This window comes from Nerophis ophidion, linkage group LG20 (assembly GCF_033978795.1).
Source record: "Nerophis ophidion isolate RoL-2023_Sa linkage group LG20, RoL_Noph_v1.0, whole genome shotgun sequence".
Lineage (NCBI taxonomy): Eukaryota > Metazoa > Chordata > Actinopteri > Syngnathiformes > Syngnathidae > Nerophis > Nerophis ophidion.
Window position 1 is genome coordinate 41,391,647 of NC_084630.1, and position 24,420 is coordinate 41,416,066.

A 24,420-nucleotide genomic window follows, 5' to 3' on the forward strand; every position below is an offset into this window, starting at 1 on the left:
TAATAGTGTGAGAGTCCAGTCCATAGTGGATCTAACATAATAGTGTGAGTCCAGTCCATAGTGGATCTAACATAATAGTGAGAGTCAGTCCATAGTGGATCTAACATAATAGTGAGAGTCCAGTCCATAGTGGATCTAACATAATAGTGTGAGAGTCCAGTCCATAGTGGATCTAACATAATAGTTTGACAGTCCAGTCCATAGTGGATCTAACATAATAGTGAGAGTCCAGTCCATAGTGGATCTAACATAATAGTGAGAGTCCAGTCCATAGTGGATCTAACATAATAGTGTGACAGTCCAGTCCATAGTGGATCTAACATAATAGTGAGAGTTCAGTCCATAGTGGATCTAACATAATAGTGTGAGTCCAGTCCATAGTGGATCTAACATAATAGTGTGAGAGTCCAGTCCATAGTGGATCTAACATAATAGTGAGAGTCCAGTCCATAGTGGATCTAACATAATAGTGTGAGAGTCCAGTCCATAGTGGATCTAACATAATAGTGTGAGAGTCCAGTCCATAGTGGATCTAACATAATAGTGTGAGAGTCCAGTCCATAGTGGATCTAACATAATAGTGTGAGAGTCCAGTCCATAGTGGATCTAACATAATAGTGTGAGAGTCCAGTCCATAGTGGATCTAACATAATAGTGAGAGTCCAGTCTATAGTGGATCTAACATAATAGTGTGAGAGTTCAGTCCATAGTGGTTCTAACATAATAGTGAGAGTCCAGTCCATAGTGGATCTGACATAATAGAGTGAGAGTCCAGTCCATAGTGGTTCTAACATAATAGTGTGAGTCCAGTCCATAGTGGATCTAACATAATAGTGAGAGTCCAGTCCATAGTGGATCTAACATAATAGTGAGAGTCCAGTCCATAGTGGATCTAACATAATAGTGTGAGTCCAGTCCATAGTGGATCTAACATAATAGTGAGAGTCCAGTCCATAGTGGATCTAACATAATAGTGTGAGTCCAGTCCATAGTGGATCTAACATAATAGTGTGAGAGTCCAGTCCATAGTGGATCTAACATAATAGTGAGAGAGTCCAGTCCATAGTGGATCTAACATAATAGTGTGAGAGTCCAGTCCATAGTGGATCTAACATAATAGTGAGAGAGTCCAGTCCATAGTGGATCTAACATAATAGTGTGAGTCCAGTCCATAGTGGATCTAACATAATAGTGTGAGAGTCCAGTCCATAGTGGATCTAACATAATAGTGTGAGTCCAGTCCATAGTGGATCTAACATAATAGTGAGAGTCCAGTCCATAGTGGATCTAACATAATAGTGTGAGAGTCCAGTTCATAGTGGATCTAACATAATAGTGTGAGAGTCCAGTCCATAGTGGATCTAACATAATAGTGAGAGTCCAGTCCATAGTGGATCTAACATAATAGTGAGAGTCCAGTCCATAGTGGATCTAACATAATAGTGTGAGTACAGTCCATAGTGGATCTAACATAATAGTGAGAGTCCAGTCCATAGTGGATCTAACATAATAGTGTGAGAGTCCAGTCCATAGTGGACCTAACATAATAGTGAGAGTCCAGTCCATAGTGGATCTAACATAATAGTGAGAGTCCAGTCCATAGTGGATCTAACATAATAGTGAGAGTCCAGTCCATAGTGGATCTAGCATAATAGTGAGAGTCCAGTCCATAGTGGATCTAACATAATAGTGAGAGTCCAGTCCATAGTGGATCTAACATAATAGCTAGAGTCCAGTCCACAGTGGATCTAACATAATAGTGAGAGTCCAGTCCATAGTGGATCTAACATGATAGTGAGAGTCCAGTCCATAGTGGATCTAACAGATTAGTGAGAGTCCAGTCCATAGTGGATCTAACATAATATTGTGAGAGTCCAGTCCATAGTGGATCTAACATAATAGTGTGAGAGTCCAGTCCATAGTGGATCTAACATAATAGTGTGAGAGTCCAGTCCATAGTGGATCTAACATAATAGTGTGAGAGTCCAGTCCATAGTGGATCTAACATAATAGTGAGAGTCCAGTCCATAGTGGATCTAACGTAATAGCTAGAGTCCAGTCCACAGTGGATCTAACATAATAGTGAGAGTCCAGTCCATAGTGGATCTAACATGATAGTGAGAGTCCAGTCCATAGTGGATCTAACATAATAGTGAGAGTCCAGTCCATAGTGGATCTAACATGATAGTGAGAGTCCAGTCCATAGTGGATCTAACAGATTAGTGAGAGTCCAGTCCATAGTGGATCTAACATAATAGTGTGAGAGTCCAGTCAATAGTGGATCTAACATAATAGCTAGAGTCCAGTCCACAGTGGATCTAACATAATAGTGAGAGTCCAGTCCATAGTGGATCTAACATGATAGTGAGAGTCCAGTCCATAGTGGATCTAACATAATAGTGAGAGTCCAGTCCATAGTGGATCTAACAGATTAGTGAGAGTCCAGTCCATAGTGGATCTAACATAATATTGTGAGAGTCCAGTCCATAGTGGATGTAACATGATAGTGACAGTCCAGTCCATAGTGGATCTAACATAATAGTGAGAGTCCAGTCCATAGTGGATCTAACATAATAGTGAGAGTCCAGTCCATAGTGGATCTAACATAATAGTGAGAGTCCAGTCCATAGTGGATCTAACATAATAGTGAGAGTCCAGTCCATAGTGGGACCAGCAAGAGACCATCCTAAGCTGAGACAGGTCAGCAGCACAGAGATGTCCCCAACCAATGCACAGGCGGTCCACCCTGGGTCCCGACTTTGGACAGCCAGTGTTTAATCAGGATTAATAAGGAAGTAAGAATACTAATTCACTATTAAAATTTGATTAAGGCCCCGAAATCAAAAAGATTAAGAAGACCTGGTTTAAGATGACATTCCAAGGTATGTGGCAATTTTTTTTTGTTAAATAAATTTAATATTTATCTTTTGTGTGCCATTTAATAGAAATGCAAGGCAGTACATATTTTTTATTAAGGATTTATTCTTTTCATCTCTAAAACAGGTGTCAAACTCAAGGCCTGGATGCCAAATCTGGACTGTCATTTAGTGTGGCCCACCACCTCCTTTTTACGTGGCCTAGAAATAATGAAGCTCTTTCTGGTAAAATATTTTTGTTCTTTCAGTTTTGAGAGAAACAATTTATATATAGACATATACTGTACATACATATATACATACATCCATACAGTACTTTTGGACACACATTCTCATTCCCAACCCCATTGAGGAAGCAAAAAATTCCACTAATCAAGAAAGTTTGATCATATTACGCCTAAACTGTATATACCTATATATATATATATATATATATATATATACATATATATATATATATATATATATACCTGCACTGGCTTCCTGTGCACTTAAGATGTGACTTTAAGGTTTTACTACTTACGTATAAAATACTACACGGTCTAGCTCCATCCTATCTTGCCGATTGTATTGTACCATATGTCCCGGCAAGAAATCTGCGTTCAAAAAACTCAACCTTCTTAGTGATTCTCAGAGCCCAAAAAAAGTCTGCGGGCTAAAGAGAGTTTTCTATGGGGCTCCAGTACTCTGGTAACAGTTTGAGATGTTACCTCAGTAGAAGTATTTAAGTCTCACCTTAAAACTCATTTGTATACTCTAGCCTTTAAAAAAAAAAACCTTTAGACCAGTTGATCTGCCATTTCTTTTCTTTACTCCTCTGCCCCCCTCTCCCTTGTGGAGAGAGGGGGGGGTGACACAGGTCCGGTGGCCATGGATGAAGTGCTGGCTGTCCTGAGTCAGGACCCGGGGTGGACCGCCTGTGCATCGGTTGGGGACATCTCTGCACTGCTGACCTGTCTCAGCTTGGGATGGTCTCTTGCTGGCCCCACTATGGACTGGACTCTCACTATTATGTTGGATCCACTATGGACTGGACTCACACTATTATGTTGGATCCACTATGGACTGGACTCACACTATTATGTTGGATCCACTATGGACTGGACTCTCACTGTTATGTTAGATCCACTATGGACTGGACTCACACTATTATGTTAGATCCACTATGGACTGGACTCTCACTATTATGTTGGATCCACTATGGACTGGACTCACACTATTATGTTGGATCCACTATGGACTGGACTCACACTATTATGTTAGATCCACTATGGACTGGACTCTCACTGTTATGTTAGATCCACTATGGACTGGACTCTCACTATTATGTTGGATGCACTTCGGACTGGACCCTCACTATTATGTTAGATCCACTATGGACTGGACCCTCACTATTATGTTAGATCCACTATGGACTGGACTCACACTATTATGTTGGATCCACTATGGACTGGACTCTCACTATTATGTTAAATTAACTATGGACTGGACTCACACTATTATGTTGGATCCACTATGGACTGGACTCTCACACTATTATGTTAGATCCATTATGGACTGGACTCTTACACTATTACGTTAGATCCACTATGGACCGGACTCTCACACTATTACGTTAGATCCACTATGGACTGGACTCTTACACTATTACGTTAGATCCACTATGGACTGGACTCTTACACTATTACGTTAGATCCACTATGGACTGGACTCTCACTATTATGTTAGATCAACTATGGACTGGACTCTCACTATTATGTTAGAGCCACTATGGACTGGACTCTCACTATTATGTTAGATCCACTATGGACTGGACTCTCACTATTATGTTAGATCCACTATGGACTGGACTCTCACACTATTATGTTAGATCCACTATGGACTGGACTCTCACTATTATGTTAGATCCACTATGGACTGGACTCTCATACTATTATGTTAGATCCACTATGGACTGGACTCTCACTATTATGTTAGATCCACTATGGACTGGACTCTCACACTATTATGTTAGATCCACTATGGACTGGACTCTCACTATTATGTTAGATCCACTATGGACTGGACTCTCACTATTATGTTAGATCCACTATGGACTGGACTCTCACACTATTATGTTAGATCCACTATGGACTGGACTCTCACTATTATGTTAGATCCACTATGGACTGGACTCTCACTATTATGTTAGATCCACTATGGACTGGACTCTCACTATTATGCTAGATCCACTATGGACTGGACTCTCACTATTATGCTAGATCCACTATGGACTGGACTCTCACTATTATGTTAGATCCACTATGGACTGGACTCTCACTATTATGTTAGATCCACTATGGACTGGACTCTCACACTATTATGTTAGATCCACTATGGACTGGACTCTCACTATTATGTTAGATCCACCATGGACTGGACTCTCACACTATTATGTTAGATCCACTATGGACTGGACTCTCACTGTTATGTTAGATCCACTATGGACTGGACTCTCACTATTATGTTAGATCCACTATGGACTGGACTCTCACTGTTATGTTAGATCCACTATGGACTGGACTCTCACAGTTATGTTAGACCCACTATGGACTGGACTCTCACACTATTATGTTAGATCCACTATGGACTGGACTCTCAATATTATGTTAGATCCACTATGGACTGGACTCTCACTATATTATGTTAGATCCACTATGGACTGGACTCTCACTGTTATGTTAGATCCACTATGGACTGGACTCTCACACTATTATGTTAGATCCACTATGGGCTGGACTCTCACTATTATGTTAGATCCACTATGGACTGGACTCTCACTATTATGTTAGATCCACTACGGACTGGACTCTCACTGTTATGTTAGATCCACTATGGACTGGACTCTCACAGTTATGTTAGATCCACTATGGACTGGACTCTCACTATTATGTTAGATCCACTATGGACTGGACTCTCACTATTATGTTAGATCCACTATGGACTAGACTCTCACTATTATGTTAGATCCACTATGGACTGGACTCTCACACTATTATGTTAGATCCACTATGGACTGGACTCTCACTATTATGTTAGATCCACTATGGACTGGACTCTCACTATTATGTTAGATCCACTATGGACTAGACTCTCACTATTATGTTAGATCCACTATGGACTGGACTCTCACTATTATGTTAGATCCACTATGGACTAGACTCTCACTATTATGTTAGATCCACTATGGACTGGACTCTCACACTATTATGTTAGATCCACTATGGACTGGACTCTCACTATTATGTTAGATCCACTATGGACTGGACTCTCACTATTATGTTAGATCCACTATGGACTAGACTCTCACTATTATGTTAGATCCACTATGGACTGGACTCTCACTATTATGTTAGATCCACTATGGACTAGACTCTCACTATTATGTTAGATCCACTATGGACTGGACTCTCACACTATTATGTTAGATCCACTATGGACTGGACTCTCACTATTATGTTAGATCCACTATGGACTGGACTCTCACTATTATGTTAGATCCACTATGGACTAGACTCTCACTGTTATGTTAGATCCACTATGGACTGGACTCTCACACTATTATGTTAGATCCACTATGGACTGGACTCTCACACTATTATGTTAGATCCACTATGGACTGGACTCTCACTATTATGTTAGATCCACTATGGACTGGACTCTCACTATTATGTTAGATCCACTATGGACTGGACTCTCACTATTATGTTAGATCCACTATGGACTGGACTCTCACACTATTATGTTAGATCCACTATGGACTGGACTCTCACTGTTATGTTAGATCCACTATGGACTGGACTCTCACTATATCATGTTAGACCCACTCGACATCCAATGTTTTTGGTCTCCCCTATGAGGGTTGCCCACATATGCGGCCCTCTCCAAGGTTTCTTATAGTCATTGTTGAGTTTTTCCTTGCCCTTATGTGGGCTCTGTACCGCGGATGTCGTTGTGGCTTGTGCAGCCCTTTGAGACACTTGTGATTTAGGGCTATATAAATAAACATTGATTGATTGATTGGTAATCAACCCTGAAAAGGCACACCTGTGACAGAAGAACCATTTCAGGTGACTACCTCTTGAAGCTCATGGGGAGAATGCCAAGAGTGTGCAAAAGTAAGCAAAGGGTGGCTATTTTGAAGAAACTATAATATAAAACATTGTTTTCACCTTTTTTGTTAAGTACATAACTCCATAGTCTTGATGTGACAATCTACAATGTCATGAAAATAGTCATGAAAATAAAGCTTGACTGAGAAGGTGTCCTAAAATGAACCACAGTACAATAATGTCGAAAAGCTGAAGCTAAAGATGGGTTGCCTGAATCTGGCTAAGCAGTCCTTTAAAGGGGAACATTATCAGCAGACCTATGTAAGCGTCAATATATACCTTGATGGTGCAGAAAAAAAAGACCATGTATTTTTTTAACCGATTTCCGAACTCTAAATGGGTGAATTTTGGCAAATTAAACGCCTTTCTGTTTATCGGTCATGTGGTGATGACGTCAGAATGTGACGTCGCCGAGGTAACACACCCACCATTTTCATTTTCTACACATTACAAACACCGGGTCTCAGCTCTGTTATTTTCCGTTTTTTAGACTATTTTTTGGAACCTTGGAGACATCATGCCTCGTCGGTGTGTTGTCGGAGGGTGTAACAACACTAACAGGGAGGGATTCAAGTTGCACCACTGGCAAGAAATCTGCCGCCAGACCCCCATTGAATGTACCAGAGTGTCTCCACATTTTACCAGCGATGCTAAGACAGACATGGCACAGAGATGTATGGATAACCTGCAGATGCATTTGCAACGATAGTCAACGAAATCACAAAGGTGAGTTTTGTAGATGTTGTTGACTTATGTGCTAATCAGACATATTTGGTCACGGCATGACTGCCCAGCTAATCGATGCTAACATGCTATGCTAATCGATGCTAACATGCTATTTACGCTAGCTGTATGTACATTTGAAACTAGATACCCACATTTAATGCGAAACAAACACTTACCAATCGACGGATTTAAGTTGCTCCAGTGTCACAAGATGCGAAAGTCCTGATCGTTTGGTCCGCACATTTTACCGCCGATGCTAATAAGGCAGCCATGCTATGGGCCACTTCATTAGGTACACCCACGCTATGGCCGAATGGCGTCAATAGCTATTTGCTCAATAGCTTCAATTTCTTCTTCAATTTCGTTTTCGCTATCTGCCTCCATACTCCGAGCATCTGTTTCAATACATGCGTAATCTGTTGAATCGCTTAAGCCGCTGAAATCCGAGTCTGAATCCGAGCTAATGTCGCTATATCTTGCTGTGGTAACCGCCATGTTTGTTTGTATTGGCAGCCCTGTGTGACGTCACAGGGAAATGGATAGTGGTTTCGAAGATAGCGAAAATAAGGCACTTTAAAGCTTTATTTAGGGATATTCCGGGACCGGTAAAATTTTGAAAAAAACTTCAAAAAATACAACAAGCCACTGGGAACTGATTTTTATTGTTTTTAACCCTTTTGAAATTGTGATAATGTTCCCCTTTAATGGGATTAGCTAACATGCTGCCATCTGCAGTATTGACGCCAGTAATGAGCCGACATGACGTTTATGTAAAATAAGACATATTTGAGCCTTGTATTACAGCTCCCACTTGTTTGGCATATGTCTCATTGATCTCTAATGGCCTTAACAGTGGGCCTTTTAAGAGATCAATGGTCCACTGGAGTGTCCCAGACCAGTAGGCCTGCAATCATCTGTCCACACAATAGGTCGACAATAGAACTCATTGGTTGACAATAGTCCTGATGCCATGGAGGGACATCATGTAACGTCTAGGAACATTTTCACGTAACATATTTTTCGGACTATAAGTCGCAGTTTTTTTCATAGTTTGGCCGGGGGTGCGACATCTACTCCAGAGCGACTTATGTGTGAAATTAACACATTACCGTAAAAGAGGGGTCTCAAACTCACTTTACCTGGGGGCCACTGGATGCAGAGTCTGGGTGAGGCTGGGCCGCAGAAAACATTTCTTTAAAAATATATTTTTAAATGTCTTTACTTCTATTTTCAACACATAATAAAATTTTACTATAAATCAACAAAATGAGAATTAAGTAAATAAATCAGTCATAAGTAATAACAATAATAATTGGATTTCTCCAGTCAGCAACAATGTGTGAGGCAATGTAAATAAAAAAATATATTTTTTTAAATTGGTCCAGGTTATCGGGGACTGTTATGACTGACGGACAGGTGTCGCGGTGTGACTGCAGCCAGGCACAAAAGAAAAGCCTCATCTCCATGCCAACGTTTCTGACGCTTTCACTCATTTGCCGCTTTTCCACTTACGCAGGGGTAGGCAACCCAGAACGCTGAAAGAGCCATTTTGGACTCAAATAACACAACGTTGTCAAGCGCCATTCACATAAAACTGCCGGGCAGCACTAACATTAAACTCTCATATTAAGGTGGGGGCCGCAAAATAACGTCTCGCAGGCCGCAATTGGCCCCACAGGCCGCGTGTCTGAGACCCCTGCCGTAAAATAGCAAAAAATATTATTTATCTTATTTGCGGAAGAGACCAAGAAAATGTCAGCAATCGTCACACACACGTCAACCAGTAAGAATTCGGCGGGGGAGGGTCATGGCAGAAGTGCATTGTGGGTCATGGAATGCTAACTGCTATATGCTACAGCTATTAAAATGGATCATTTCATCGTTGGCGGTACCTTATAAAAAGTGAGAAGGGCTGAACAAAAATGGCACTGAAAAGGAAATCATGTAGTGCAGATTACAAGCTGGACGTAGTGAAATATGCAACAAACAAAGGACAAGAGGAAGCGGCGCATACCTTTGGAGTTGGCAGAGTTGTTTAGAAGCGACATCCAGGAATAAGATTTCATGGGATTTATGGATTAGGAGTGAGAGATAGTTTGGTAAAGGTATAGCATGTTCTATATGTTATAGTTATTTGAATGACTCTTACCATAATATGTTAGGTTAACATAGCAGTTGCTTATTTATGCCTCATATAACCTACACTTATTCAGCCTGTTGTTCACTATTCTTTATTTATTTTAAATTGCCTTTCAAATGTCTATTCTTGCTGTTGGGTTTTATCAAATAAATGTATATATATGAATTAATTGTTATTCTTAAGAACATGCCTAAAAATAACTCAAGCCCAATTTAAAAGTTGATGGCTGAACAAGAGCTACTGAATATGTGGAGGCTTTATCATTCGATTAGTCAACTAATCGTTAAGATAGTCGATGACTACTCCACTACCTTAATAATCAGTCCACTAATGCCCAAAAAAAGTCTGCGGGCTATAGAGCGTTTTCCGTTCGGGCTCCAGTACTCTGGAATGCCCTCCCGGTAACAGTTCGAGATACTACCCCAGTAGAAGCATTTAAGTCTCACCTTAAAACTCATTTGTATACTCTAGCCCAGCCCTGGCCAACCCGCGGCTCGCGAGCCTCATGCGGCTCTTTAACTAATTTCATGCGGCTCTTCACGAGCTGTCACATGACATGCGTCAAAAATGCTTGGCTGGCGCTGTCATTAACTCCTCCTACAGCTAGATGGCACACTGACCATGTAAGCCTGTTTGAGTGACGTCAAACGAGCGTCGAGAGAATCTTTGGTGTGACATCATTTGTTTTGTAAACAATTTCCGTCAAGTTACCTCTTGAAATGGCAGGGGAAAAAAGCACAGTCAAACGAAAATAGGAAGAAGAACACAGGACGTTTTTGCCAGAGTGGGAGAGTTTATATTTTTTTGTTAAACGTAATGGCAACCCGATATGCCTTATATGTCACGGAGCATTAGCGCATTTCAAAGCTTCAAATCTTCAGCGTCAATTCAGCTCACTCCACCCTAACATCGAACAGGAATTTCCAAAAGGGACTGAACTTCGCAAGAGCAAGTTGGTCGCTTTGAAAAGCCAGGCAGAAAAGCAGGTGCAGTTTTTCCAAAAATTTACGAAACACTCGGAGACCGTAACGCTTGCATCATATCAGCTGGCTTGGAACATAGCACGGGCTAAAAAGCCATACAACGAAAGGGACTTCATTAAGAAATGCCTCATTGACGCCTTTGAAATCTTGGCTCCTGGAGACGACAAACTAAAACGGAGCATATCAGACGTTCAACTTTCCCGCCACAGTGTTGAACGCAGAAAATCAGATATTAATACAGCTGTTGAATCACAGTTGCACTCTGACCTTCAAGCATGTGAGTATTTTAGTGTGGCATTGGATGAGAGTTGTGACATACAAGACAAGCCTCAGTTGGCAATATTTGCACGGTCTGTGTCAAATGAATGTATGATCAAAGAAGAACTCCTTGATATTGTGACATTAAAAGACAGAACCCGTGGCATAGATGTGAAAGAAGCAATGATGGCTGCGTTTGCAAAAGCAAATCTGCCCTATACCAAAACTAACTGCAATAGCCACGGATGGAGCGCCAGCCATGATCGGATCCATGAACGGTCTTGTGGGGCTGTGCAAAGCTGATCAAACATTTCCCGACTTTTGGAATTTCCACTGCATCATCCATAGGGAGCAACTCGTGTCTAAATCATTGAATTTAAACAACGTCATGAAGCCAGTGATGGAAATCGTAAACTACATCCGCACACATGCGCTTAACCACAGGCAATTCAGGAATCTCATTGCTGAGCTGGACCAAGGGCTTCCAGGTGACCTGCCGCTGCACTGCACTGTGAGGTGGCTGTCAAAAAGCAAAGTATTCTCTCGCTTTTTTGAGCTTTTGGATGCTGTGAAACTGTTCATGGAAGAGAAGGACAAGGTCTATCCTGAGCTCTCAGACCTCGAGTGGATTATGGATCTGGCATTTTCAGTCGACATGCTGTGTCACTTGGACAGACTGAACCTGACCCTGCAGGGTAAGTTAAAAATGCTGCCTGACCTGGTGCAAAGTGTTTGCGTTTGTCAACAAACTAAAGCTGTTCGAGGCGCATATTCAAAAGGGAGATTTAACACATTTTCATACTCTGCTAAAAGCCAGTGAGCAAGTCACAAGCGCCGCCCTGAAAAAGAAAAGAGACAGATATGCAACACTGGTTGCAAACCTGCACGAAAGCTTTGTGACCCGGTTCTGTGATCTACAACTGAAAAGACCACAGATCACGTTCCTCGTCGACCCATTTAATGCGGAGACAGACTGTTTGAAAGCCCCGCTCGTCACAGATGAGGCTGCGGCTGAGTTGGAGATGATCGACCTTTGTGAGGAGGATCAATTGAAAGCTGTTTTAAGGGAAGGGACCGTTGAGTTCTGGAAAAGTGTGCCAATTGAAAAATACCCCAACATCAAACGAGCTGCGCTTAAGATACTGTCCATGTTTGGGTCAACGTACGTCTGCGAGTCTGTGTTTTCTACCCTGAAACATGTGAAATCAAAGCATCGATCTGTTCTGACTGACACTCATTTAAAAGAATTGCTTAGAGTGGCAACAACAGAATACAAGCCAGATTTGAAGAGGATTGTTCAAGATAAGGAATGCCAGAAGTCTCACTAAGCAGCATAGTAAGAGAAAGATGATATTGAAAATTATTCTATTATTGTTTGTGGACTTGCTTGAACTGAGAGTATGTGTGTGTGAGACACACAATGTTAACTGTTGAAAATTACTGATATTATCATGTTGGTGTGGTTATTTTCATTAGATCTGGCTGAGCAGAGGTCTGTGTATGCGTGCATACATGATTAAAATATGATGTTCATGTGCACCCATGTGTATGATGTGGCTCTTTGCAGTAACACCGAAAAAAAACTGGCTCTTAGTCTGAATGGTTGGCCACCCCTGCTCTAGCCTTTAAATAGACTCCCTTTTTAGACCAGTTGATCTGCCGTTTCTTTTCTCTTTCTTCTATGTCCCACTCTCCCTTGTGGAGGGGGTCCGGTCCGATCCGGTGGCCATGTACTGCTTGCCTGTGTATCGGCTGGGGACATCTCTGCGCTGCTGATCCGCCTCCGCTTGGGATGGTTTCCTGCTGGCTCCGCTGTGAACGGGACTCTCGCTGCTGTGTTGGATCCGCTTTGGACTGGACTCTCGCGACTGTGTTGGATCCATTGTGGATTGAACTTTCACAGTATCATGTTAGACCCGCTCGACATCCATTGCTTTCCTCCTCTCCAAGGTTCTCATAGTCATCATTGTCACCGACGTCCCACTGGGTGTGAGTTTTCCTTGCCCTTATGTGGGCCTACCGAGGATGTGGTAGTGGTTTGTGCAGCCCTTTGAGACACTAGTGATTTAGGGCTATATAAGTAAACATTGATTGATTGATTGATTGATAATGCAGTGTTTTTCAACCTTTTTGGAGCCAAGTCACATTTTTTGTGTTGAAAAAATGCGGCGGCACACCTGCAGAAATCACTAAAAAACGAATCTCAGTTGACAGTAAAAAATCGTTGTCGCAATTGTTGGATATGACTTTAAAGCATAAGCAAGCATGCATCACTATAGCTCTTGTCTCAAAGTAGGTGTACTGTCACCACCTGTCACATCACACCCTGACTTACTTTCACTTTTTTGCTGTTTTCCTGTGTGTGGTGTTTTACTTCTTGTCTTGCGCTCCTATTTTGGTGGCTTTTTCTCTTTTTTTGGTATTTTCCTGTAGCAGTTTCATGTGTTCCTTTGAGCGATGTGTCCCGCATCTACTTTGTTTTAGCAATCAAGAATATTTCACTTGTTTTTATACTTATTTGTCGGGACATTGTTGATTGTCATGTCATGTTCGGATGTACTTTGTCTTTGCTCCGCAGTAAGTCTTTGCTGTCGTCCAGCATTGGGTTTTTGTTTACTTTGCAGCCAGTTCAGTTTTAGTTTGGTTCTGCATAGCCTTCCCTAAGCTTCAATGCCTTTTCTTAGGGGCACTCACCTTTTGTTTATTTTTGGTTTGAACATTAGACACCTTTTTACCTTCACACTGCCTCCCGCTGTTTCTGACATCTACAAAGCAATTAGCTTTGTGGTGCCACCTACTGATATGGAAGAGTATTACACGGTTACTCTGCCCAGCTCTAGACAGCACCGACACCAACAACAACACATCATTTGCAGACTAAAATTACTGGTTTGCAAAATATATTTTTAACCCAAGTAGGTGAAATTAGATCATCTCCCACGGCACACTAGTGAAATCTGGAATCCCACTAGTGGTTTATATAGTTGAGTTGCAGCCTGATACATGTTGATGCACACACACTAACACACACTTGCCGATGCTGCCCCCCCCCTCCCTTCCCTAATGCTACTATCAATCAACTTTCCATTTTGTTTGGTGGCAGCAGACATCCCAAACACTGCTATTAGGGGCCTGGCCTATGACCTGATCCCCCCCCCCCTGAAAATCTTCAAGCTCTGCTACCGGCTCGTAGCGCCGTGTTCGCCCATCACAATCCTGCAATAACAGCCGCTGTATTGCCTTTACGGAATCTTGAATTAAATCATAATAAAAAATCATCTTTAACTTGCTTTTTTAATGATATTTTTATCATCAATCAATCAATGTTTATTTATATAGCCCCAAATCACAAATGTCTCAAAGGACTGCACAAATCATTACGACTACAACATCCTCGGAAGAACCCACAAAAGGGCAAGGAAAACTCACACCCAGTGGGCAGGGAGAATTCACATCCAGTGGGACGCCAGTGACAATGCTGACTATGAGAAACCTTGGAGAGGACCTCAGATGTGGGCAACCTAGGGGACCGAAAGCAATGGATGTCGAGCGGGTCTAACATGATACTGTGAAAGTTCAATCCATAGTGGCTCCAAGACAGCAGCGAGAGTCCCGTCCACAGGAAACCATCACAAGCGGATCAGCAGCGTAGAGATGTCCCCAACCGATACAGGCGAGCGGTCCATCCTGGGTCTCGACTCTGGACAGTCAGTTATCATTATAACATTACACTACAGGCTCTTCTCTCTCTTTCTTGTCTCTCCTCACAGAGACATAAAACAAGCGCACCTTCTTACATACGTCACATACGTATACGCCCTCTTGGAGCAGAGAGGTAGCGGCATGAGTAAGGTTAGCTGTGGTGCGAGTGGTAATACGAAAGAAAGAAGGTGCAAATCTGGTAACACATGAAGGAAGAATTAAATCCCCCAAAAAACAGCAGGGGGTCCCTCGTCTGACGGTGGTTCGGCTTCAAGCGGGAAGATGTCGAACAGACAACCGCAATATGTCAAGTACGTGGCAAAAGCCTTGCTACATAAAGTAGCAGCACTGTTCATTTTTAGCATCATTTGAAAAGTCACCCGCTAGAGAATAAAGAGTGCTTGAAACTCTGCATGTCAACATCTCTGTTCTTTGACACACCCACAAAATGCCCAAGCAACCATTTCCACATCAACACCGTATGAAACAAATAGTCAACAACAGGAGGAGATAACGTCCGCAGGAACCTACCACATAGCGAAGGACATACACTATTTGATTTCCTATTATGCAGCTCATTTTTATTTGACACTTATTAAAATATCTTGTGTGGCATCATGCACAAAAGTGCACTTTATTTGTTTTTAACTATTGTAGTGGCATTCTGTATAATACGTGCACTTTAATTTAGTGTTGTTTTGATATGTCTTCTTAGTGACATCATGCACAAAAGTGCACTCATAGCTTGTTTTAAAATGTCTCTGACAATCTTGCACTTTCTGTTTTGGAAATGACATGAATGTTTGTGCCACTGCTTAATAACTGTTTCATAAATACACTTTTAGTTGTGATTTCCCTCTCTGCATGAAAGTTTAAAAGTAGCATGTATGAATGCAGTATGAAGAAGAATGTTTGAATGTAGACACATAGAATCATCATACTGCTGTGATTATATGCATCAAGTGTTCATTCAAGGCTAAGGCAAAATATGCAGATATATATGGTCTATCCTGACATGGCTTAAAAATACTGAGATATTTAAAAAAGGCCATATCTCACAGACCTACCTTCAAGCTAGAAAAGCGCTATACAAGTATAACCCAAAACCCATTGATACAGTCCTGTATATCACTTTATATTGTGTTTAAAGTGTACAAACCTTCACTAAAATATGGAAATTTGTCAAAGCCGTCACCCATTATTCATTGTTCATCTTTACATTGTTTCTTAAAAAGAAATGTGCTTCACTATACAAACTTGTTGATTTACGAACCTTGTTGAATAACCAATAAAGTTTGTAAATCGAGGTTTTACTGTATCCATCCATCCATTTTCTACCGCTTATTCCCTTTTGGGGTCGCGTGGGGCGCTGGCGCCTATCTCAGCTACAATCGGGCGGAAGGCGGGGTACACCCTGGACAAGACGCTACCTTACCGCAGGGCCAACACAGATAGACAGACAACATTCACACTCACATTCACACACTATATATGCACCTATCCCCAGGTGCATGTCTTTGGAAGTAGGAGGGGCCTATCCCCAGGTGCATGTCTTTGGAAGTAGGAGGGGCCTATCCCCAGGTGCATGTCTTTGGAGGTGGGAGGGGCCTATCCCCAGGTGCATGTCTTTGGAGGTGGGAGGGGCCTATCCCCAGGTGCATGTCTTTGGAGGTGGGAGGGGCCTATCCCCAGGTGCATGTCTTTGGAAGTGGGAGGGGCCTATCCCCAGGTGCATGTCTTTGGAGGTGGGAGGGGCCTATCCCCAGGTGCATGTCTTTGGAGGTGGGAGGAAGCCGGAGTACCCGGAGGGAACCCACGCATTCACGGGGAGAACATGCAAACTCCACACAGAAAGATCCCGAGCCTGGATTTGAACCCAGGACTGCAGGACCTTCGTATTGTGAGGCAGACGCACTAACCCCTCTCCCACCGTGAAGCCCTGGTTTTACTGTAATTAATCATTTATAATAAAATATATATATAAAAAATATTAATTAATTAATGAATGATCATTAAATATCTATCAATATGTCTATTGAAAGTATATTTATATTGATTAAAGCTACGCCGCTCCCAGTCTGTGGAACACACTCCCTGACCACCTGAGGGTACCACAGACTGTGGATGCTTTTTAAAAAAGGCCTAAAAACCCTTTTTAAAAATAACTTTTTTTTAGATATATGCATACTAGTTCTAGCTATTAGGCTGTTGTAGGTTTCATTTTTATTTATTTTTATTATCTTTTTATTTATTTTTATACTCCAGCACTTTGAGGTAGTTTGCTCAAAGTAAAATGTTTTTTTTTACAAATAAAATCTATTATTATTGTTATTAGCAAAAAATATTAGTACCATATTTTTCGGAGTATAAGTCGCTCCGGAGTATAAATCGCACCGTCCGAAAATGCATAATAAAAAAGGAAAAAAATATACAAGTCGCACTGGAGTATAAGTTGAATTTTTGGAGGACATTTATTTGATAAAATCCAACACCAAGAATAGACATTTGAAAGGCAATTTAAAATAAATAAAGAATAGTGAACAACAGGCTGAATAATAATAAATAGGTTATATGAGGCATAAATAAGCAACTGCTATGTTAAGCTAACATATTATGGTAAGAGTCATTCAAATAACATATAGAACATGCTATACCTTTACCAAATTATCTCTCACTCCTAATTCGTAAATCTCATGAAATCTTATACGTCTAGTCTCTAACGTGAATGAGATACATAATATTTGATATTTAACGGTAATGTGTTAATAATTTCCCACATAAGTTGCTCCTGAGTATAAGTCGCACTATGGAAAAAACTGTAGTCTGAAAAATAGGGTAATTACGTTTGTTGTTAAAATAGCTGAACAATGTAAATGATGTTTGAGTGAAGTGTGTGGATGTTTGTGGCGTGGCGTGCGGCACGAAACTGTACTCACTGGTGCCCTCGATGAGGAGCTCCTGCCCGTGACTGCCCAACAGCGTGCGGGAGAGGAAGGGGGCGAAGTCCACAAAGATCTCTCTCAGCAGGGGGGCGGTCTTCTCCAGAGCGTGCTCCAGACGCTCCGAGATGCTAAGAGAGCAGGACGAGCACATACTTGGTAGGATTCCACTTGAGACGCCGTGTTGATGAAATGCAACACAAGTTGTTCATGAAAATGTTTGTACGTGCGGGTGGATCACCTCATACTGGGGGCCGTGTGCTGGGTGACGGGGGGGAGCTGCGGGACAGATGGCAAGCTGGCGCTGGCTGGAACCTGGCCGCCGGCTGCAGGGAGAAAGTCTGTTATTAGTCTGGATGTGTTGCGGCGATACATTATACCAGCATAAACCCCGTGTGGAAACATGCAGCCTCCGAGGAAATCATACAATGGACTCCATTCAAATGTAGAGAGCAGGGAGGAGGGGGATTTATGGTCCAATAGGGCAAGTGGGGGTACAAGCATCCTTTTTATGGTTAGATAGCGGATGATGTACTCCGGGCACAATTCGTCTTCCTTATCAATTTACAATTCAGAGCTTTTCATGACGGAGGCCTTTAAATGACATACTTAGTGCCTTGTAATGTTTCAAGTGTCACTCGCCAAGCACAGCAGTCCATCTGCTGGAGGAATGAATACTCTTGTGTTGTAATGTGGGTGTTTGTTAATGAACTCTGCTCACCGTGACCGTGATTGCTGCATTATGAGGGAGTCAGGTCACAATGTTGCACCTCTCTTTGTTTTAATGTCTTTTTTTTTTTTTTTAGGGACGGCGTGGCGCAGTGGAAGAGTGGCCGTGCGCAACCCGAGGGTCCCTGGTTCAAATCCCACCTAGTACCAACTTCGTCACGTCCGTTGTGTCCTGAGCAAGACACTTCACCCTTGCTCCTGATGGGTGCTGGTTGGCGCCTTGCATGGCAGCTCCCTCAGTCAGTGTGTGAATGTGGAAGTAGTGTCAAAGCGCTTTGAGTACCTTGAAGGTAGAAAAGCGCTATACAAGTACAACCCATTTATCCCATTTATTTTTATGCTAGACCTTTTTTTGGGCTGTAATATTGTATGTGGTAATTGCGATTTGTTATATACTGTATAAAAATATAATATAATAATCAGGGGTGGGCAAATTAATGCGTTAATTACGAGTTAATTCATCAATCTATTAACGCCGACAATTATTTTATCGCACATTTGCGTATGTTGTTTACATGCTTTTATTTTGTTAACGCCTTTTCTTAACAAGATGGCGGCGCCCGGCGTGGAAGGGCTCTTGGTAAAGATGGAACATTTGGCAAAAATACCGGACAATTCTGCAAATGTCCTGGCTGGCTTACAGCGTGGTCACTCCGGGATCACTTACGACCGCCAGACAATTCTGAATGTGGATAGATCGGGCCGTTTTGGACTGAATGAGGCGTGCTTGCTAGAGCGGCTAGCTAGCATGGGAATACTTTGCCGGCTACATCCAGCGGCCTGTGAAGCAGCGGAGTATATGTGTTGTCTGTCTATTTATGAATAATGCAGACCAGGAGTGTTGGCTGACTTCTTAACGTTTACTTTCAGAGCGTGCATATCACAACATACAAGATGTTGTCATGGCGACACACAACCTATACATGCTCCTCACTCCTGTTGCATGCTGGGTAGGGTAGTTCTTTTATTCCCTGGCTCATAACATCACAATATAGTACCATGTATATGATGCCTTCAGTTTATCAAAGCACCAAGCAAACAATGGGAAAATTCCCATCATATCAATTCCTAGATATGGTCATAATTATTTTAAGTGCACTATGCAGAATAAACACAACATTATTAATATTGCTACCACGGATAATTTGATCAAAAATTCCCTAAAACAGCCCACTACCTATAATATAGGTTTTTTAAACATAAGATCCCTGATAAAAAAATGTTTCTGCTGTTACCTCAGAAATTGCCTGTTCAGATGTTATGATTGTGGCTCAGAGATTTGTATGTAGATTATATTTATTTTCCATAACAAACAGGATAACTTAAATACCCTGGCAGTGGCAATAAGCTTAAATGTTTGTATTTACATTTTTTGAGTTGATTTTCATAAAATATGCTATTTAACTGCTACTGTTTAACAAGGACTGATTTAAATTGTGTTTGCACAACAAATGTTTTGGCGTTTTTGTTCATGTGGGAGAATATTCCAATAAAGGTGCACTACACACTACTTTTGAATTCATTATTGGGCTTTGCGTATACAATGCAGTTAATCGCGATTAAGCGGAGAAATAGTGCGATTAACTTGGATTCAAATTTTTAATCGTTGCCCAGCCCTAATAATAATATATCAGTATATATCAGGGGTAGAGAACCTATGGCTCTAGAGCCAGATGTGGCTCTTTTGATGACTGCATCTGGCTCTCAGATAAATCTGAGTAATGAATAATTCCACTTGTAATCACAGTGTTAAAAATAACGTTCAAAGTATAAAACATTCTCATGCTTTTTTATGTTCAAGAACTTGCATTAATGGTAAGAAGTCATTTATTTATTATTTGTTAGTGTGGGGCTTGTCCTCCTGGGGGTTCTTCAGACCACCAAGAGCCTGTTTTAGGGTTACAATATTGTTTTATTTTATTTTTCTCTCAGTAGCTTTCCAGCAATTGTCTTTTTCTCTTTCGTCCTCACTCGCGCTCTGGCTCCAGCCCCAACTCCATCTCTCCTCCTGGCTGCTGCTTATAACAGAGCGACAGGTGATTAGATAACAAGGCCCAAGTGGGCCATCTATGCACCTGTCGCTGATTTCGAGGCCGGTTCTGGCAACATCCTGCTTTGCTGCGGGCCCGCAGGCCACGCCCCCTCCACAGTTAGCTTCAGAATAACAATGTTAATACAAAGAATAAGAGACCTATTATACTCTGGAAATGTTGGTCTTTCTTAAAAATGCACGCGTTTAGTTGTGTTCAGTGTTAAAAAAAATATTATATGGCTCTTAGGGAAATATATTTTTAAATATTTGGCTTCTTGGCTCTCTCAGACAAAAAGGTTCCCGACCCCTGGTATATATTATATACCGTATATATAATATGTAAATATTACATATAAGTTATATTTTATACTGCGACTACGGTACATTTTTAGTAGAGCTGTCCGATAATATCGGACTGCCGATATTATCGGACGATAAACGCTTTAAAATGTAATATCGGAAATGATCGGTATCGGTTTTTGAATTATCGGTATCGGTTTCAAAAAGTAAAATTCATGACTTTTTTTAAACATCGCTGTGTGCACAGATGTAGGGAGAAGTACAGAGCGCCAATAAACCTTAAGTCACAAAATATCTACGGCTTTTCACACACACAAGTGAATGCAAGGCATACTTAGTCAACAGCCATACAGGTCACACTGAGGGTGGCCGTTTAAACAACTTTAATACTGTTACAAATATGCGCCACACTGTGAACCCACACCAAACAACAATGAAAAACACATTTCGGGAGAACATCCGCACCGTCACACAACATCAATCATTCAATCAATCAATGTTTATTCATATAGCCCCAAATCACAAATGTCGCAAAGGACTGTCCAAACCATTACGACTACGACATCCTCGGAAGAACCCACAAAAGGGCAAGGAAAACTCACACCCAGTGGGCAGGGAGAATTCACATCCAGTGGGACGCCAGTGACAATGCTGACTATGAGAAACCTTGGAGAGGACCTCAGATGTGGGCAACCCCCCCCCCCCCCCCCCTCTAGGGGACCGAAAACAAAACAGAACAAATACCCAGAACCCCTTGCAGCACTAACTCTTTCGGGACACTAGAACAGTGGTCCCCCGTGGCCCGATTGGTACCAGGCCGCAGAAGAATTTAAAAAAAAAAAAATATATATATATATATATATATATATTTATATATATATATATTTTTTTTTTTAATTAAATCAACACAAAAACACAATATACACTTACCAATTATGCACCAACCACAAAAAACTCCCTTTTTCATGACAAAGAAGAAAAAAAAAGAAAAGAAAAAAAAAAAGGACACCCCCCGGGCCGCGGGACAAATTATTAAGAGTTGAGCAGTCCGCGGATACAAAAAGGTTGGGGACCACTGCACTAGAAGATACACCCAAACACCCCGCCCACCTCAACCTCCTCATGCTCTCTTAGGGAGAGCATGTCCCAAATCCCAAGCTGCTGTTTTGAGGCATGTTAAAAAAAATAAGGCACTTTGTGACTTCAATAATAAATATGGCAGTGCCATGTCGGCATTTTTTTCCATAACTTGAGTTGAATTATTTTGGAAAACCTTGTTACATTGTTTAATGCATCCAGAGCGGCATCACAACACAATTAGACATAATCATGTGTTCATTCCACCACTGTATATATCGATTGAAATCGGTATTGGTAATTAAGATTTGGACAATATTGGAATATCAGATATCGGCAAAAAAGCCATTACCGGACATCTCCAATTTTTAGTCCATACCTTTTGTTTACGCCCTCTTTTTGTGCCCTTGTGTGCATTATCCTTTCCATCCTTTGAAACTGAGCTACTGTGTGCAGCAATTTCCCTTGTGGATCAATAAAGTTTGTGTACGTCAGGGGTAGGGAACCTGCGGCTCCAGAGCCAGATGTGGCTCTTTTGATGACTGCATCTGGCTCTCAGATCAATCTGAACTGACATTGCTTAACACGTTAAGTAATTAATGATTCCGCTGGTAATCACAGGGTTAAAAATAACATTCAAAATTAAAAACATTCTCATGCATTTTAATCCATCAATCCAAGAAGTCGCATTTATGGTAAGAAGTATTTTATTTATTATTTGTTAGCTTCAGAATAACAATGTTGTTAAAAACAATAAGAGACTTATTATACTCTAAAATTGTTAGTCCAACTTAAAAATGCGCACATTCAGTGTTAAAAAATATTGGTAACACTTTAGTATGGGGAACATATTCTAAGTAACAAAGACTTAATTAAGAGTTATTTGGACACTAGGGGACCACATAAAGGTTAGGGGTACTAATAAGCAATAATTCTGAGGTTATTGAGGGGAGACTCTTAGTTAATGGCTTACTGCTTGTAAAATAAGAAGATGCAGAAAAAGGCATTAATAAGTACTTAAAAATGACTAATTACGAGCCAATATGTTACAAATTCGCATGTTAATAAGCAACTGATTAATGGTGAATATGTTCCCTATATCAAAGTATTACCAAAATATAATATGGCTCTCACGGAAATACGTTTTTAAAATATTTGGCTTTCATGGCTCTCTCAGACAAAAGGGTTCGTGACCCCTGACTTAGACGTAGACCAGGGGTCGGGAACCTTTTTGGCTGAGAGAGCCAAAAAGCCAAATATTTCAATAAGTATTTCCGTAAGAGCCATATAATATTTTTCTTAACACTGAACACAACTAAACGTGTGCATTTTTAAGCAAGACCAACATTTCTAGGGTATAAGAGGTCTCCTATTCTTTGAAATAACATTGTTATTCTGAAGCTAACTGTGGAGGGGGCGTGGCCTGCAGCGAGCTGGGGTGTGCCAGGACAGGTGCTTAGATGGCCCACCTGGGCATTGATATCTAATCACCTGTCGCTCTGGTATAAGCAGCAGCCAGTAGGAGAGACGGGGTTGGGGCTGGAGCCAGAGCGCGAGCGAGAACGAAAGACAAAAATACAATTGCTGGACACCAACTGAGAGACTTATTGAAAAATAAAACAATATTGTAACCCTGAAACAGGCTCTCATGTCGGCGCTTGGTGGTCTGAAAACCCCCCAAGGGGCAAGCCCCACACTAACCAATAATAAATAAATAACTTCCTACCATTACGCAACTTTTTGAACAGGTGTGGTAGAAAACAGACGGATGGAATAAAAATGCATGAAAATGTTTTGTATTTTGAACGTTATTTTTAACACTGTGATTATAAGTGGAATTATTCATTACTTATGTTAAGCAATGTCATCTCAGATTTATCTGAGAGCCAGAGGCAGTCATCAAAAGAGCCACATCTGGCTCTAGAGCCATAGATCCCTACCCCTGGTCTAGGGTTTGATCGACCCCAGGTTAAGAACCAATGATCTAACATAATAGTGAGAGTCCAGTCCATAGTGGATCTAACATAATAGTGAGAGTCCAGTCCATAGTGGATCTAACATAATAGTGTGAGAGTCCAGTCCATAGTGGATCTAGTATAATAGTGAGAGTCCAGTCCATAGTGGATCTAACATAATAGTGTGAGAGTCCAGTCCATAGTGGATCTAACATAATAGTGAGAGTCCAGTCCATAGTGGATCTAACATAATAGTGTGAGAGTCCAGTCCATAGTGGATCTAACATAATAGTGTGAGTCCAGTCCATAGTGGATCTAACATAATAGTGAGAGTCCAGTCCATAGTGGATCTAACATAATAGTGTGAGAGTCCAGTCCATAGTGGATCTAGTATAATAGTGAGAGTCCAGTCCATAGTGGATCTAACATAATAGTGTGAGAGTCCAGTCTACAGTGGATCTAACATAATAGTGAGAGTCCAGTCCATAATGGACCTTACATAATAGAGTCCAGTCCATAGTGGATCTAACATAATAGTGAAAGTTTAGTCCA

The 24,420-nt window shown here is 41.2% G+C and overlaps 1 protein-coding gene across 1 annotated transcript in view; it reads right to left on the reverse strand.

The window, feature by feature from the left end:
- The window catches only part of lrba (LPS-responsive vesicle trafficking, beach and anchor containing), a 971,728-nt gene that overhangs the window by 732,477 nt on the left and 214,831 nt on the right, over positions 1–24,420 (reverse strand). The window contains exons 31-32 of the mRNA XM_061881243.1: positions 18,017–18,101; positions 17,773–17,906 (exon numbers count right to left, since the gene is read on the reverse strand). Of these exons, the coding sequence (XP_061737227.1) occupies positions 17,773–17,906; positions 18,017–18,101 (219 nt within the window). The remainder of the gene's footprint in view (positions 1–17,772; positions 17,907–18,016; positions 18,102–24,420) is intronic.